An 18,513-nucleotide genomic window follows, 5' to 3' on the forward strand; every position below is an offset into this window, starting at 1 on the left:
TTGTCACTTAAATAATGCCTGTCATTGACAAAAGTTGAGTAATAATTCTGCAGTGAATTCCCTCAGCCTAATAATTAAAATAGATTAACAGTGAAGACAAAATTAATTTTCCAGTATCTCTCTCCTCCTTTTGTCTCTGACTGAACACAAGCAAAATTCCAAAAGGAACAAAAGCCCATGGTAAATGCAGTCCATGTGGGATTGCTGGATTTAACAGTATCTGTGGCTGCTGCAGTTGTTAATCCATCTCTCTCATGCAGTCATTCAAGCTATTGCAGTTTTGGCATTGGACTATGTGAGTAAGAGATTTCTTGTGGTTAAACTATCATCAGGGTTTTACTGGAAAACAAAAAAGAGAGTCAGAAAGTACTTGGCTACCCTAGAAAATCCCAAAATATGGACACAGACACAGAAGATTTTTAATGATATAATAAAACTTTTCTGCTTCTTGACATCAAAACACCAAAAGAAAACGATAAAATGTTTTTTACAGATCTTTTTCTTACCTAATAATGACACACTGATTTTCTCTGTCAATAATCATGTTTCTGTACATGCTGTCTGCAAGAGCATAAATATGTGGTGGGTTTTCATACTGTGCCTAGGAGGGAAAATAGGGAATAATTTTTCAACACAGTATTAAACAATGCAGAAAAGGCAAAACAAATTTCTATTTAAATTGGAAGAATTATTTTCCTGGAAAAACAATTCTGAATCCCACTCTGTACTGAATTTTCTCCAGGAATTTTTTGTACATTTAATAAAAGCAAACCAAAGTCTCTGGGCTTTGTTAGTGATCTTTCTCTCATCCATAATTTTCTCCTAAACTATTGTAAACATCCTGTTCTAAAAATGGCCTGTGCTGGAAATATATTACTTGTCCAAGAGAAACTCCCATAATTTAAGCCTATTCCACCAGTGGTCATGTGCTGACAATATTCTGCCTAGAGCAGAACCCAGAGCCTGGTGCTGGGTGTCCCATTTTCAGCCCATTCAAACCAGTTTCCCCCATCTATGGACATGCCCAACTCTAGCAGGGCAGGCAACTCAATTTTAAGTTCCCTGATGTTCTTGTGCTGACTCGCTCTTCAAACTGTATTTTCAAAAGTGGCATCTAATTTTAGCATCTCAAGCTCTTTATTGTTCCTGAGAGTTGTCAAGCCATGGTCTCCAAATCCACTAATGGCCATTTTGCATCCTGCACCACACTTTAGGCTTATGAGGGCTTAAAAACTGCCTTTGCAAGAGCAGGGACATGTGAAGGAGAGATACCTGATATGGATTAGAGCTGATCAATACAAGGATTTTCTTGAAATACTAATCTTACGTGCCAGGGAGTTCACTTTGAAAACTCAGGATATGGTAATGGATATCTGCCAAGTTCTGCCAGGCCAGTAAAATGTTACCAAACCCCAGAAACAAATGCTTCCAAGTGTTAAACTGTGTGGAACAGCATTTCCAAGCCCCTGAATACTGCACTACATTTTATACTCCTTTACTTACTGCTCCTTGGTACATTTCAATTTCCTTTTCCCCAAAGTATGGCATTTGCTTGAAAGGATTCACAGAGATTAAAACAGAGCCAATATATGTCTGCATTCAGAAGAAGTTAAGGTTAACTGGTTTCATAAAGTATTATCTCACTAGTAGTGACAAAATAAGTTTACCACCTATTAAATAATACAGCACAGCTTCAAATAATAGTAAAAAACTCCACAGCTTACAACAATTGTTAATAAAAACCAAATTAGTAGGCTTACAAGAACAAAAACATATAATTCAATGGCATATTTTTATATCATCAAAATATTTATTTTAGGACAAGCTAAGCACAGAAACATGTATTGAAGACCCAAACAGGACTTGAATAAAAATACAGAAAGGAAATGGCATATTTAAACTGAGTAACTAAAACTTTGTAACTGAGAAGGTTGCATTGTAAGTAGTAGAAAATATTAGTTTGACCTTTGCAGAATTTAGTGCAGTGACACTGTGATCTCACAGACACAGTGCTGAGCAAGCACAGTCGGGGGGAAACGGCCACTGCTGAGCTAAATCAGACAATTACTCAGCTGCCTGTGCTGTGGGGGAGCTCAGGGAATGAGGTAATTCAGTGTGTGGTGTTATTTTATGAGGGTAACTATGACAAGTCCTCAGCAGTTCTCTCCTGCAGGCTGCCCCATTCACAGACACTTAAGTTTCAAATTATTATTAGCTTTTCCGCAACATTTTCAATATAGTATTTCACTATTCTGCATTCAGTTACAGGTCTCTGCATTTACAAAATATTTTAGAAACCTCTGGAACTTTAGAAACTTTAGATACTTTAGAAACCTCTGCAACCTCTGGAGTTGTAGTGCACGTAGAGGAAGCAACTGATGGTACTTCCCAGGCACGTACAGTAGTTTCAGGATCATTTTCACTGAGCTGGGAGTTAGCAGTGTCCCCACACCAGTGAGCCCAAAATGTTGTAGTGCAGGTTGCATTTAACAATCTGGAATTGCTCATAGGCAAACTTGCTATCTAAGCTTTACAAAAGTAGGGAAAATTAACACATTTATCCTGCTGAATTGTCCTGTCTAAGAATCTATTATCGTGGTGCCACAGCACAAAAGGTGATGTGCTAGAGAAGAAGCATAAACTCAATGAACATCATTTCTGTAATACTACATTGAAATGCTTTCTTCATACATTCAAAAGGAGTGACAACATCTGGGCCTCGAATAAAACAAATCAATCCCTCATTGTGTCAGTATAAACACTCAAAGTGACAGTTTTCTGTTGGTAAACAATGCCAGCATTTTCTGGGGTGATTCGGTCATCTCTGTGCAATGTAGCACTGAGAAGTGTTCATTCATGGTGGACACACAAACAACTGAAATATTCAGGAGATGATCTTCATTTTAGAATGAAAAGCTTTCGCAGAACTGCAAAAGGAGTCTTTCTCCCCACACGAGGGACAAGTCTGATCCCTCTGTGTGACCACAAGGCCCCTTGGAAAACATACTTATTCCTGCTTCAGTGAAAGATCACCTTCGTGTCAATCTATTTTCATAAGAAAAAAACACAAACCCATTTCTTCAGCACAGAGAATGGAAGCCTTTGTGAATGCACTGCATGGAAGATGCAGCATTCCATGAGGACAAAAGCACCCGTGTTGCTAATAGGAAGAATTCTATAGCTTGTCCCAGTACTACAGTTTGGCAAACACTGTGCAACCTCATCATGTTTCTATAAGGCAAATTTAATAATAGTGTGGTACTTCATTGACCAGAGGATCCAAACCCATGTCCAGACACATTTTAGAAACCTCTGCAGTTCGGGATGGAAATGGCAACACAACTGCAACACAAATTTTCCTTTATCAGTCCTTGCTAAATTGTGCTGCTGGGTAGCTCCTGACCATCTGAACATATGAAAGAAGCCAGGAGATGCTAAGATGCTACATTTCCTTCCCTTTCTGCTAAAAAATGTTAAACTCATCAAGGAAACTATTCCCCGGATACAACTAGTAAGTATGAAAACCAGATTACAGCAAGATAAGTAACAGTATAACTTTCTAGTCCATAATCATTGACTAGTGTTTACCAAATTCATTACTGCAGCTCATGTTACACTGTGAAAGCTGAAAAGGAAACGGTGACTATTCTTATCTCAAGGAATTGGTTTCATATGAATTTTTTTTTTAAAAGGTAAACCTTGGGTGCTGAAGTCTGTTTTCCTTGTTAGGTTATATGGTCAGGTATTTAAATCTTTCACATTTTCCTTAATCACAGAAAAAAAAATTAAGGTGAGAACACTGAAGATTTACAGATATTGACATGTTCACCTGTTTCCATCAGCAATAATAACAGTACTCACAGATTCACAGTATTAACAATTCCAGATTAAGTTGTAAATGGGGTTATGTCATAGAAGAAATGCTATTTTGAAAGCATTAGAATTTTGGAGCTATAGAAGATAACATGATATCAAGAAATGTATATACACCTTAAACCTATTAATTCTTGCTCTAAGAAGAAGCATTACTAGAGTAGGCTTCAGGGGTCATGTACATATATAAATATATATTTTATATATATTTATAAAAAAATATATGAAGGTACAGGCCTATCTTCAACGTTGACGAGAACAAAATTCAAATATCAAAAAGAATACCTTAAAATAATTTTTGTGATCTTATTTTCAACCGTCATAATTAGCTCAGTTGAGAAAGCATTTTGTGTTATCTCAGGTGAACTGCCACATAAAATGTTCAGCATCTTCGAGTAATCTGCTTAAGCAGAATACATACACATCATTAGTGTCACATTGACTCAGCAAGTGCAGGAGGCCCCAGCAAAACCAACAAAGGATACAAAAATATAATCATCCATGTAGCGTTTCTTTAGGTTCTCCACTATGGAATCCTCTGTGATTTTGGAAAGCAGGACCATATCATCCACTCCACTCTGCTTGACATTGTGGCTCTGCCAGTGGTACCTGTAGTGTCCTTTGCTGCCCTGCAGGGAAGCACAACAAGCATCACAAAGGTTACTACATTTCTCATCAGCATTCGGTAACTGAAAGAAAACATTATTCAAATTACAAATTCCCAAATATTTTTCTTTCATTGAATTCTATTCCTTGATCCAGGTAATCCATAAAAGCATACACAAATGATGTCAACTGACTTGCCTCTGAACTGTTGAAGAACTGCAGTGCCCTCCAAAACTAGAAAGTAATTCCGTGGGGTTTTGTGACTGTCTGCACACAGAATGGGTTTCAGATGGCAGACTTTTTTTAAATCCAGCGGAAAAAAACCCCCAATTATTCCAACTGAGATGCAGTTATTTGAAGCTAAGGATGCAAAAAATTACACTCCTACAGTGCAACTATTAGCAGCGAGGATAATTACCACCACCACCACAGTGATTTCTTCTCCCTTTACAGTCTTTTAAGTCAAACCTGCACGCATGCTGTTACTCAGAGGGAATTTGGGAGCCTGCTGCACTAAGTGTTCAGGGATGTTCTGCAAATTACGTACCACAGCCTGTCGGCTGCATGCCTTACCAGCCTCTTTTGGTCTGTTAGTCACCAGGCTTAACTGACATCTAAATAGATATTCTCTCCCCACACACAGGGACTACTATTTCAGGATGCTGCTGAAAACTTGTGACATTTCTTGCTGTACCACTTGAAATGAAAATCTGGTTTTTTCCAGCTGATTTGAACAGTAGTTTGGTTCTATGGATACACCCACAAACAAATTTAAATCCAGTCGACATGAAGGCTGTTAATTCAGCTGTAAATCTCCTCTCCAAACCCAAACCTGCTTCCTGGAGCCTGGTAGACAATGCTAATGGAGTTCTGATCTCTTGCCTTTTTCTACTTCAATTTTTGTTTACACAATACTGAAATTAGTGATGCTGGAATTAGCACATCTTACACTGAGAAGCTATCGAGTGTGTTGTCAAGGAATATGTGGCCAACAAAATGCCAATTCCGTGAACTCCCCTCATTCTTAAATACCACAATTTCTAACAATGTGATTTAGCTACACTACTCTGATGTACATTATATGGGATCAAGTCATACTCACCAGGAAACAAGCAATTAATTATTATAATGTATTTTGCAGAATAAAAGAATGCATGATTTTACAGATTAAATAAGTCAAGCCTACAGACTGGCTTCATCTCAACCTGAGATGAAAAACAAGGACATAAAAACCAAGGACCAACTAGATTTTTATCACAAATTAACTTGCACTAAATCCATGCCCATTCTAATACCGCAGACAGCACAGAACCTGTAAGCTTTATGTGTTTTCTATTAAGTCTCCAGCTGCAGCTCCATCACTGCTCACACCAGTGAAGAACAGTTTCAAACTTGAAACAAAAGAATGCTTTCAAATATAGTTTGTAAGGAAGGTAAGCATGTCTGAAAATACACAATCTCAGCAATTTTCTTGAATGTCCACAACCTTACAGGAGCTTCAGTAAAATAATAATCTTAAACTAGCTTAGTTTGTGCAAACTTTGTCAATTTTATACCTGTACAATGGAAGCAGTGATCTGGAAGCACTGAGAAAATGAAGGAGTCAATTAGTTTTTTGGAAATTGTTATAAAACATGTGATTGAAAATATTAGTTGAAGGTCTGGTTATTGGTGAAAACAGAAGTCCAACAGAGAAGCATAATTTCCTTCAGTGCACTCATCAGCTACTTGTGATACTGCACTTGGAAAAAGGAACTGGCAGGAGGGACAAAAAGGTCCAGTATCAAAATTAATATGGATAATTACATAGTTCACAAACCTATACAGAATGTGTTTTAGTACCAGGTAATAGAGTAAGCTACAGAAAATGTGTAAGAAATGAGACTAGAAAAACAATCAAGCTTCCCACTGGAAGCTGTGGCATCAGACCCAGTGAGCTCAATGAGGAGAGGACAAAGGTTGCAAAGCCATGGGATATATGGAAAATGTGCACACTGTCTGCAGAACAGTAGCTTTATACAACTCAGAGACTGTTGTGATTAATCCACACACACGACCAGGCCAAAGGGCTCTTTCCCAAAAGCACTGTGAGTCAGCACAGAAGCAGGAGGGGCAGTGCCAGGGCAGCCCAGTTCCCCTGACAGCAGCTCTGCCCTGCTCTGATGGGCAGCAGCGATCAAATCTGAGTGCTACAGGATCACAGGCCCATGGCACACAGTGCAGACATTTAATAAAGAGGCAGTAGCCTAAATATCCAAGAAAGCAACAGCAGGGAAGACAGCTGAAAGTGGTGGTACCAAGTAGTTCACATTAATACTGTAACACAATCTAAATGGCAGCTTCTATCAGTAGTTTGGAATTACCCTTTTACTCTCAAAACATGGCCTAACATGCAAATATGCAGAGAATCATCAAATCATCACCAGATTATTGTCAGACCTCTCTAGGATCTAGAAACTAGCTCAAGCTTTAGTAGTGCCTAACCAGCCGTGGTTAGGTTTTGCTCTCACCCTCCCTCCTCCAGGAAGCCAACCCCAGCAGGATGGGCAGCTGCAATGACCATCATCACCTCCTTGGTCTGGGCAACCAAACAGGGAGAGCTCTTTCTACAGGACACCTTCTGAGCATGAGCAATGACTATAGAGTCTAACCTGAATTTATCAACTTCAGTCACTTCCAACTGGTACTATAACATGTCCAGCTAACAACTAACTGTTTTTTATATAGTTTGGGAATAAAAATAATATCTTCCTGACAGCAATTATCTGAAAAAACTCCACATCGTAGCAGTTGTAAAAGCAACTTTTCATCTTTCTCCAGGCTGCATATCTGCTGAAGGTCAAGGATATATACTTAAAAATTACCATGCTTTTCAATTGTCCACATTGCAAACACTAATGATTTGTTCTTATTTCATATTTCTTGAGAATTTATTTTAACAAGAGCTTTCTACCATCCAGATAAAAATGCAGATAAAAATCTCTCTAATCTGGAGACAATTTACACCTAAGCTAATCACCCGGTGTCCACCTTAACATGAACCTGCTTTGCAGGGAGCACTCAGACTAATTCACTCAGATAATTGCCCCCTGCTGCCCATCACACAACACACTCTTCCCTCCACTCCTCTTCAGAGAGATCCTCCAGAGACAGGCCAGATCTCCCGGACTCCTCAGATCCTTCCTTCCAAAATCCCAGATCTCAGCAGGCACTTCAGAGCCAGCAGAAGGGTTGGCAGCGATGTCCCACAGCCAATGTCCCCAGAGAGGACCTTGTGACTCAAACAGAGCTCCCCTGGGGCTTGGTCAGACCTGGGCAAACAGACCCCAGGGTCCAGCCCTGGCCAAGCTCTGCAGGTCAGATGTCAGCAAACACCAACTTGGCTTCCCTCAGGTTTTCTCAGTGAAAGATGTGATCTCACTGTACAATAAATAAGCAAATAAAAGTCTTTGTGTCAGCACTAACACAATGCCTAAGCAGCTGGAAAAAGATGAGCTTGGCAGATTAGGAAAAACACACACACAAAAAAAAAACCAACCCCAAAACAAAAACACATCTCAACAGGCTGCTAAAAGCCACAGAAGTGGAAACACGAGTGCTGAACAACCTGGCTGCCAGGCCTCCCTCAGGCTCTTCCTGAGCTTCCAGCCCAGCACCTGATGCTGCCCAGGGAGTGGAGGCTGGACTGGCAAAGCTGGAATTAAAGGCGTGTACCACATTGCTGTCAGCTGTTGTTATTCATTTGGTTGCTGTTTTAGGCTCAAAATCAGATCTGCTTTGCACTGACAAGAATAATATTTATGAGTCACAAGACGACCCTGTGAGCTCGGAGCCTACTGTTCCAGAGCCTTGTGCTCCAGGAGCACAGACACCATTCCCACCGGGCTGCAGATCAGGCAGCACTGCCCTCAACACCTCAGCATCAAAACAATCCCCAGTATCTTCAGCATCAAAACTAGGCTCTAAGGAACCAAAAAAACTGACTCTACTCTCACTTCATACATCTCCCTTAACACACACTTGTTACGAGATTAAGACAATTGCTACATTAACACCGAGAGGGGGAATGCAAAATAAATTCTATGTACTAAATACTGTCTATACTTTCTGTACTACTTTTGGTACTGGCAGTATAATATGGTTAAAGCATATAATTGTTTTGTTTGGAATAACAAATATTAATAAGACATTTATTTACAGAATTTCTTTTTGCTGTCCTCTACCTTGTGTTACCGTAGCAATTGCTGGTTTCTCATTTTTGCCTTTATTATTGTTTTTATATTTTTACATTATCCTAAGCAACATGTATTTGATATGGCTATAAAAAGATTGAGTCATGCTGTGTCACGACGGGGTTTTCTTTTAACTGGAAAAAAAAGCAAATATTTTTGTATTTCAAGCTGTTTAAAAATAGTACGTCTAAAAATAAAGCACTAAAAACAAGGGATCGGAAGAGACTGTATATTCTGCCCCTGAGAAAGAGAAATGAGGTTCTTTCTCCATCAGAACTCTGGCTACAACCTACACACCATCAATAACCACTCTCCATTCCCATGAAGGGAAGAACTGCCACTCTGAACTTCTGACAGCTTTTTTTCAGCAGCAAACATCAATCTCCCATCACAGTGCAGGAGGGATTCTCAGCCTCCACGGGGGAGTAAGAGTGTCAAATGATCACAAGCACGACCCTTTCTTTCCCTTTTTAGCAAAGGCAGTACTATTGCACAGAATCTATCTACTCACATCAGTATTATGAACACAATACTAAATGAGACACACACGTTATCTTAACTAGAGATGTCACAAACTGAAATACTGCACACCATTTACTTCGGACATCAATGCTTCTACCAGTGGAGGCCCATCACCAGTGCCACACATACATAATTTGTATCAGTTTTTCCAGCTGACAAGAAAACAAACCCACAACTTTTTGCAGAGATATCATCCATCAAAATTAGCAAACTTTTATAATCCACTTAGAGGAATCTTTCACATGTTTCCATAAAGTGAAAGGGTCTGCTGTTCTCAGTAGAGACTATAGCAAAAATACTTATTTTGGTCCTCGAGTGGGTTAATCAAAACAGAGGAGCCACAGTGGACAAAAATTCTCTGAAATAGCTCTTGTATATCTTATGTTGGAAAAAATAGAGATATTGGCTGCAATGATGTGAGCATATTTCAGAAAGGAAATTAAAGGAAGACAGCAGAAGCAGCGAGATGGACAAAGATAAAAGGCCATATATTTAAATTTAACATGAGGGAAACATTAAGGGAGGCAAAAATCAGTGCTTGAAGATCTGAGGGAACAGCAAAGCAAAAATACTGAGCACCTAGCAGCAGGATAGACATCTTATACAGACAACTAAAAATACCAAAACTGCATTAGGGAATGGAAACTACTAGAAGGTTAACATCCCAAAAAACACAGCTAGGGAAATAAAACACTGAGAAAAAGATTTCTGGAGGGAAAGGCCACCAGTTCTCACTTTTTGCTCTCATATAGGGGTGGATTCAGCCCATGTGACTTGAAGAACTGACTCCAGAGCTGGTCACAGGCTGTGGGAGATCCCAGCTCTCCTGCTCTGCCCAGTTCCCGTGCAGGTGCTCCTGTGCAGGTGCTCCTGCTCCAGCAGGGCCCCAGGGCAGCTCCTCACCATCACCTCCTGCACCAGCACAGCCAGGGCAGGGATGAGCAGATGAGACAGAAACCAGAGCCTGCTCACCTGAACAGCAAATGCAGGCTTGTAGCACAACACAAGTTATGGAAAAGGGAGAGGTGTGCAGGGTGTGGACACTCTCAGGAGTCAGAAATGACACTGGCATTCTTGGAAGACAAATACCAGAACATTACCAAAATAAGAGTTACTGCAGTGTTTGACTGTGAGGCTCATGTAGTGCATCAGTATTAACCTTCACTAAAAGTTTTGAATGATTCTTCCTAAAAAAGCATCGCTACTTGAGAGACTGAAATAAGGACAGGAATGAGCTCAAGAGCAGATCACGGTAACGTGCCTAAGATTCTGACACAACTTACAGAGCCTGTGGGCAGACAGCAGGAAGTAGTTAATGAACTGTAAACTCAGATCTGCTTACCCCACAGCTTTTTGGGTGACTGTCTCCTGATGTTCCAAGAAATAATTTTCCTAAGGAAATGCAATACTGTTAACTCCTTAATATGGTTGATTTGCTCTTAGACAGTAACTGTCTTACTTGAATTATTGAGCTGTTCTAAGTTTGACTTGTTCCTTGTGCCATGAGCAGCAAGATTTCCTGTGACTGGTGGATTATGGACAGGCCTTTCAATAGCAACATTTAGTCAATGTACGTGTGTGCACACATCACACACCCCTCCCATTCCAACCCTTGCACTGAGCAGCATTCATGCACATCAACTCTTGATCTGTAAATTCTATAGGCAGTTTGTATGTGTACATACTTACTGTGCAATTTAAGGAAATGCAAGAGAAAAATTACAACAATTTCACCTTGGCTGTAGCAGTCCTTAATTTGTAATAAAGATTTTGTATCTGTCACTCTTCTCCATTAAAAACAGGTTTCAGAGGGGTTTAAGCAATCATACATGTAGTAGTGTTATGGTCTTTAAAAATGTAGTTCGAAAACTCAGTTGATAAGTTCAGACAAAATGCCACTGCCTCTCCTACAGCATCGGACTGGAAATAATTTTCTTTGATCATCCTGAAACTAAATAAGAAACTGAAGTCAACTGGGAGCTGGCCATCTGCTTTCCAGAGGGAGGAATCTGAGAGCAGCGTGACTCAGAAGCTCTGTGCCTGGACCAGGCTCTCGCACACTGGCAGTGTTTTGGTGCTGTGCTATGTGCTCACACTGGTGCCAGTGGAAATTCTGGGAGGAAGTAAAACCAATGGCATATCACAAAAATGCCATCCCAGCCGTGTCCCGTTCTAGCTGATGGCAGTACTCACTTCCCTGCTCCATCTCCCAGCTTTTGGAACCTCGGGCACCAAACCATGTTCACAGGCCACAATCACCCCAGTGAATTCCTTTCTGCTCAGTCACTGCCCTCTTTGTAAGGCTGCAGCTGTTCCTTTCCCCCCTTCTACTGACCCTTTTGTTTCATGGTAAAATGCAGATATTTGTCTCCTGATCAGACTGATATTCCCGAGACATGAAACTGAGAGCTGAAGGCCAAAGTCTGCCCCCAGCAGTACACCTGGCTGACAACTCTGTGACAGAGTTGTATTGGAAAATGCCTTTTCTGTGCCACCTGAGACTCTTGGAGCCTCCAAGGACAATTCAGGGATGGCTGCTCCCATCAGCAGGCTACAGGCACATTGATTCTGCAGCTCAAGTTAGCTGGCAAACACAGCTTAATGGCTGGTTAGCCCAGGCTCTCCATGTATGCCTCCCTGCATCACACCACTCGTTTCCAAAAAATAGAGCAGAAAAACAATTATTTTAGCCCTATCCTTAGCTGCAGATTTTGCTTCCTTTTATCTATGCAGAATGCAAAATTAAGAGCATGGCAGTATTTCTGAACTACTTAGTATTTAAATTGGTAAGGGCTGAAGGATGAAAGGATAAATCAACACATTTTTGCAAGTATTAAAAGGTGTAGAAATCATTACAGAATTTGTAGAATTTCCAGGGAATAAAACAGCTCCTGTTAAAATAACATTTAGGGAGTACTCCATTGTAGCTGAAGAGTATCAGCTACAGCAAATACACTGTGTCTGCATCTACCAAATCAATCTCTAATGATGTCACCAGCACTTTCCAATGACTGAAAAGATCTCGTTCCCAACAACAAATGTTTACATAATCAATTCGATGTTTAATTATAAGCAGCAAGATACTATACTCTAAAAAAAATACTTACAGCTGGTATTTTTAGTTACACTTCTCAATAAATTACTGAACAACTGCACTTTGGTGAGTGTGTTTGCCCTCAGCAATTGCTAATGGGCTGTAAGAATACAACAGGCTGGGCAGATTATAGAACTTGTTTTAATACTGTTTTTAACCAAGAATATCAAACAAGATGTTTTTATGCTAAAAGCTTTATCTAGCTGAGTAAAAGTACACAATAATTCCACAGAAATTGAAAGACTGATTTCTAAAATAAGCAAATTCTCGTGAATTACATAGAAATTTAAAATAATTTGGAAAAACTACAGCTGAGTGACTTCTTGGTTTGTTTTTTATTTTTTTCCTTTTAGGTATAAAGACAGTCATTTTCTGAACTTATTTACAAACCAGAGGGACTATAAATCTCAGGTTTTTTAAGTGAAGAGTGTCATGTCGTCACATGCCTGTGGCAGTTCAGGCAAGAGAAAAACACTCTTTATTGCAACAGGCATGATGAAACTGCAAAAGCTGCAACACAGCAGATAACTGTGGCCAAGACTGGGTTTTCAACAGCATGTACTAAAAAGCACCTTTGTGCTGACACCACAAAACTTTATTAGTGCAACGAACTGCTCAGTTATAACATTTAACTGTTCTGATACCAAAAGTAAGACATGCAGTCAACTGCTCATTTCTTAGCCCAGGCACCAGAGTGGTCACCGGTTTAAAGTTCACCAATTTTTGAGATATTTGCTTTGATCTTCCCAACTGGGTCCTGCCCTCCTGTATGCATAGTTTCAACTGGGATAAGTGGGGCAATCAATACAAGACAATCACTGCTCTGTGTACCAGGGTGGTGCCTGTGATAAACAGCTTATTTGCCAAAGACCTGCCTGCAGAATTCCAAGATACACTCTTAGGTTCACACAGGATTTTCCCAATCAGATGGCTTTAAGAATATCTACTTTCACGTTGGATTAAAGAGCTGCATAATCTTGTTGGTCTGTGATCAGATGTAGAGCTCTGGAGACTCTTTTTCTCTGTAGGTCACTGTACTCAGGGGGGAACACCTGAACAAGGGGAGCTCCAGGTACCCAGTCCCGTGGCACTGGACAGCTGTGGCACTGGGACGTGGGATGTGCAGGGAAGAGCTTTTATTGCTCACTCAGGAGTGCTCCCTACACACCAATATCCCCATTGCACACGTGAGCTGCCAACTCCTCTCACTGGGGACAGCGGCTGGAGAAGCTTGTTTGGGGCGTCAGGAGGAACTCCACAGTGGGGGAGGTTCTGATGTAAAAATTGCTTTCGATGTTTATTTTAATTTCACAGAGTGCTGAGTAAAGAGCAAAAGCTCCAGGCCTCCAGGAGGACTCCTGTTTACTGCAGCAGCACTGACTCAGAGCAGCAGGGAAAGGCTCAGGGAGTGGTGCTCACTCACCTACAGCAGAGCCGGCACCTGGGTGGCAACAGGCGGGTGGCTCAACCCCAGTCCTTTTTATTGGCTTTCATGTTTTGATATTCATGCAAAAATCAGATTTTAATTCAGACAGTGTGGGAGACAGGGCAATTGATATGTTGATTAAACCTTTAATTTAATTCTTTAAAAGAATCCAACCTTAATACTATTTCAGCATACGAAGATATAAACATTTCCTTGATTAATTATTACATAAATACAAACAAGAGTTTCCTCGAGCATTCCGCCTCAGGAATTAGTTACACATCTTTGCAATGGACCAAATATGCAAGTTCACATCAACTCCCAAAAAGCTGCTGTTAATCAAAAAACGACAGGAAGCAAAACCTCGGGAGAAGCATCAGGCCCAACAAATCTCACACCCTGTGCAGAAGACTCAAGCAGAAACTAACCCAGTTTCTCAGCTGTACATTCATCTCTGTCAGGAGACAACTTTCACAGCTTCATTTTTTGTCAAGGCTTTATTTTCACTTTAACCAATAATTACACTATGCCAGGGCAAGCAGGTCCCATTGACTGTCCATAAGAGATATACTCCCATAACCAGATTATCTTCCACATGCACATTATTCATAAAGTTAATATTTGCCATTTCATTACCTTTTTAAAGCAGCTTTGATTATTCAGTCTAGGACAGCTTTGAGAAGAAATTACATCAAAAACCAGCATGCCACACTTTGGTTGTATAGAATAACTAGGCTACTGTCATTCAATGAATATGCCAGTTTTACTTCACTCACTTTTATTACAATATCTTCCAAGTCAATAGGAGAAGAATGCTATTCTTTGAACATATTTCTGAATAACCCAGCCTTCTTAAGATTTCATACAGTTGTCATATCTTCTTCCTGTCAGATCCCATGCTTCAAATTATTTATTCTAATTTGTATTAAGCTTTTATCCTGGCTCTGTAGACTTTCATATTTTCATAATAATTCATAAGTCACCCAGCAAAATAAAACTACAAATTAACATACATGTTCTCCCCTAACTAGCTCACTGCATTCTGCCAATGCAGCTGAAATCCCAAAAAGATGGAAACACAGAAATGCATTGGAAGTACAAAGACTTCATTTCACTCTAGTGGAACACCACGGTTATTAACTGAAATATGTAAGAAAAGTGTCTGGCCCAACATTTTTAATGTAACCATCAACAGCCATCAGACTGGGCCTCCATGGGTGTTACCTGGGCTGTACCAGTGCAGGTATATGATCCCCACACCTCCAGCATCTTTCTTTTATTAACTGTGGGCAGAAATTCACTTAATAGGCAAAGTGATAGCTCCTATTAGTCTATAAAAAACAGATTTTAGCACAGAAGCAGCTATTTCCCCTCAATTTTTTTTAGTATGTTAGACTGTTTAAAGTTAATATCTAGCATTCAAATTATTACTGAAGAAAGAAAGGTAAATGAAAACTAATTTGGACATCCAGCTATATTCATAGCTATAAGTTTTACCAGAACAAGCACATTATTTGCAAACTACCACCCTTCACACATTTGCTATGAGAAGCTGATACAATCAGGACATGTATTAGATTCAGTCTCACAGATCTTGCATTGGCATAATTATGCTTTGAGCAGAGCTGCCAAAGAAGCTGTGTTTCACAAAACCTGCAACTTTACCACTGACTTGGAAATCTGGTCTTTTGCATAATTCTGCAATGCCTGTTAGACTTTGTAATTCAGCATCAGCATCATAAATATACATAGGTTTCAAACTATTTCTGTTGAAGGGGAAACCAAGTGAAAAGCTAAGTGTCAGCTTTCAGGAAAAACTACTGCAGACAAGTGCAGATAAATACCCTAATTTTATTTGAAAGAATATCTGTAGTGGTGCAGTGTGATGCTGCATTTTCTTTCCCCTCTAATTTTCCATTTCTATATCTTAAGTAAAATGCTGAAAATCCAGAATAGGTGAAATTCAGGCTGAATCACAAGGTTTCAAAATTAGGGGAATTGAGAAAAACAACTTAAGTCTTAGATACTGAACTGTGGCTGAAGACTTTGGCTTGCAGGACTTTGACATGAGGACACATTAAACTTAAATGCTCGTGATGCTTTCAACTTCTGGGCTCATTTGAATTCTGACCTCTGAGTCAAACCCACATAAACTGAAAAAACCAATAAAGTATAAAATAAAACCAGCTGAATCACTTTTCATCTGATTCAGACAAGACAGCTCTTCAGTGAGTACTGTTTTGTTCCTTCTACCCCTGAAAAACCTGGACACGACCAGATGCTCAGACTATCAAAATCCTTTCACTTGTGGCTGCTGCAATTCATTACACTGAAGTTCATAGAGGCAAGCTTTACCTTTTTTTACACTCCATATTACAGACAAGACTTGTGTTTCTTTAAAAATAAAATTCTGGCTCAAAAACCAACTTGTACTCAAGTATGTTTCTTCTAAGCTTATGTGTCAGCTTGCTAAACAACACACTCCTTATGACCCCGTCAGGACCACAGGAGCAGCTCAAAGTCTTTCAGCTGTGCCATAAATGCTGCCTTTGACTCCATCTTGATGAAAAGAAATACAATTTGAAGTAGTGTGCTAAAAATGTGACCCAAAGGCAATGCCTGTAGCTGTACCAGCTGTACTTTAGGCCGTACCGGGGTGTCAGGAGGAATGTTGCCCTCAGCTGTGCTCCACCACCGTGGGTGAGGCACACAGATGGGCAGAGATATTCCCTGAACAGGTACCCACCAGAGCCCAACTTCACCTCATTTCCTATTCCTCTGCACAGGATTGTCAGGAACTTTGACAAATCCTTCCAATAGAGTTTCCTTCCATGCTAGTTCCTTTGCCTTCCTCACACCTGACCTAGAAACACTGAAGGACCCACAAGTTAAAGTAAGAGCCAGAAGGAAAACAGAAGTGTTGGGAGCATTCCAGGAATGATACCAAAAACCAACTGCTTAAGAAACATTGACACTTTCTACAGGCTTCCCCAGGGCTAAGGGCTCAACACGCTGTATCAGCATCTGGGTAATCCTAAACCCACAGGTACATTTTCAGGGCTTTCACTGTAGTTGCTGGGATTGTCAAAGAGCTTTATTCCTCTTTCAAGTTGTCCAAGATCAATTGCTTATTCTCCTACTCCCCAGCTGCCTGGTTTTGCCCCTTTTAACTGTGAGCAATACTCATTCCTGCCTCAGCTGACCTTTGGTTTCCGAAGTAGTGAGTAAACCAGAGCTCAGGGGTCCTCGAGAATGGCTCAGAACAGGCAGCTCCCAGTCCTGACTTAGACTTGGGCAGCCCTAAGAACACAATACTGAGCTCAGCAGTGGCTGAGTCTTTACATAAGCACTGCTCAGATTTTGCCAAGATCATTGTGTCTAAATGTTGTTATTAACCAGAGAATAATTCGAATAAAGGAATGTGGTAAAGTCTTTTTCTAATAAATTGCCTGAGGCTCTTTGGGGCCATAAACAGTGTGTAAACAAAGTTTAGCATGAATTATTCAACACCTAAAATATTGAAACTCATTGAGGCTTTCAAAACCAAAATTCTTCTAATTATGAACAATACAATTAAAGAACAAAGAATCATGAAACATCCAGGTATCTGTAATAACCTGCCAGTTTTATTTACGCCTAGTTAAGCTTTGTTGAAAAGAAAACCATTCTCCCCTTGCTTCTGCAGAAAGTATCTAGGCCACCTAAGAGTGTTTGTCTCTGCAGGACTGCATGGAAAGACAATCTGGAGGTAGCCTATCCATTTTTAAAGATAGTGTCCTTTTTATAAAAAAAAAAAAAAAAAAGGACACAATTCACATATGATAAGTTTTTTTCCTTGTCTGCACATTTCAGATGATTTATAGAAACCTTATATTACAGATTCCATCTAATAAGTCACACTGAAGTGAAGGACAGTTTGTTTTGTTCCTTATAGAGATGGATCTTCAAATATCCTCCAAGGTAACTTTTCGCAAACATAAACAAAAGAGTATCAACAAAACTAAGTCCAATAAGACCAAATCCAATAAGACCAAAGTAACTCTTTACATAAACAGATTTTTCTTTGTCTTTTTTTTTTAAACAAGCAAGGTATAAAGGCTGCCAGCAACTGAACCAATCTGCAAGTCTTTGCTATGTTGCTATTGGGAATACAATTTCCAGTATTTCAAACTCACTCCATAGTTAATACACCCAGTTAACAAAAGCTATTAGAATCACCTATGTTAATTAAGGAAAACTTCAGGGCTTTTTCTTTAGATTTTTTCAAAATAAAAAAGAACTCACCAGTAGGAACTATTATTTAGTAAAATTTGCACCTTGTTTGCAAGCAACACAAAATGCCCCCCCCCCCCCCCCGTATGTTCTGTTGCATTTAAATGCAGAAACATGTAACCCAAAGCCTGTATGCACTGGAATGCTTCATCGAGTTAGGCTTTTTAATAGCTGGGTGAATAATCCAGCTTTATAGTTTTCCAATAAATTTTTATATACACTACACCATTTTAACATTTCAGATGTGTATTGATTTCACTTCAATTTAATTTAGTGAAAGACTGTTTGGTTTTAAAACATAACATTTCCTCTCACCAGTGAAGCATTTAGAAGTAGCTGCAGACCAGGAGTTAAGTCAGGGGAAAGCACAGAGTTCACAGCCACGTCCCCTCCTGGGTGACAATGCTCCTGGGGGCAGCACTGGTGCTCATAAGGGGTGGGTGGGTCACTCACCTCACCGAGGTCACCTGAGGGCACATGCTACCCTG

The 18,513-nt window shown here is 39.9% G+C and overlaps 1 protein-coding gene across 6 annotated transcripts in view; it reads right to left on the minus strand.

Moving 5' to 3' along the window:
• MYO1E (myosin IE) overlaps positions 1–18,513 on the minus strand; it is a 242,838-nt gene that overhangs the window by 45,024 nt on the left and 179,301 nt on the right. For all 6 annotated transcript variants that reach the window (XR_004359330.1, XM_032700486.1, XM_032700487.1 and 3 more), the window contains 3 exons: positions 4,359–4,502; positions 1,504–1,593; positions 507–601 (listed from right to left, as the gene is read on the minus strand). Coding sequence is in view for 5 of the 6 variants with exons in the window: in XM_032700485.1 (XP_032556376.1) it covers positions 507–601; positions 1,504–1,593; positions 4,359–4,502 (329 nt within the window). In the remaining variant the exon portion in view is untranslated. The remainder of the gene's footprint in view (positions 1–506; positions 602–1,503; positions 1,594–4,358; positions 4,503–18,513) is intronic.

This window comes from Chiroxiphia lanceolata, chromosome 12 (assembly GCF_009829145.1).
Source record: "Chiroxiphia lanceolata isolate bChiLan1 chromosome 12, bChiLan1.pri, whole genome shotgun sequence".
NCBI lineage: Eukaryota > Metazoa > Chordata > Aves > Passeriformes > Pipridae > Chiroxiphia > Chiroxiphia lanceolata.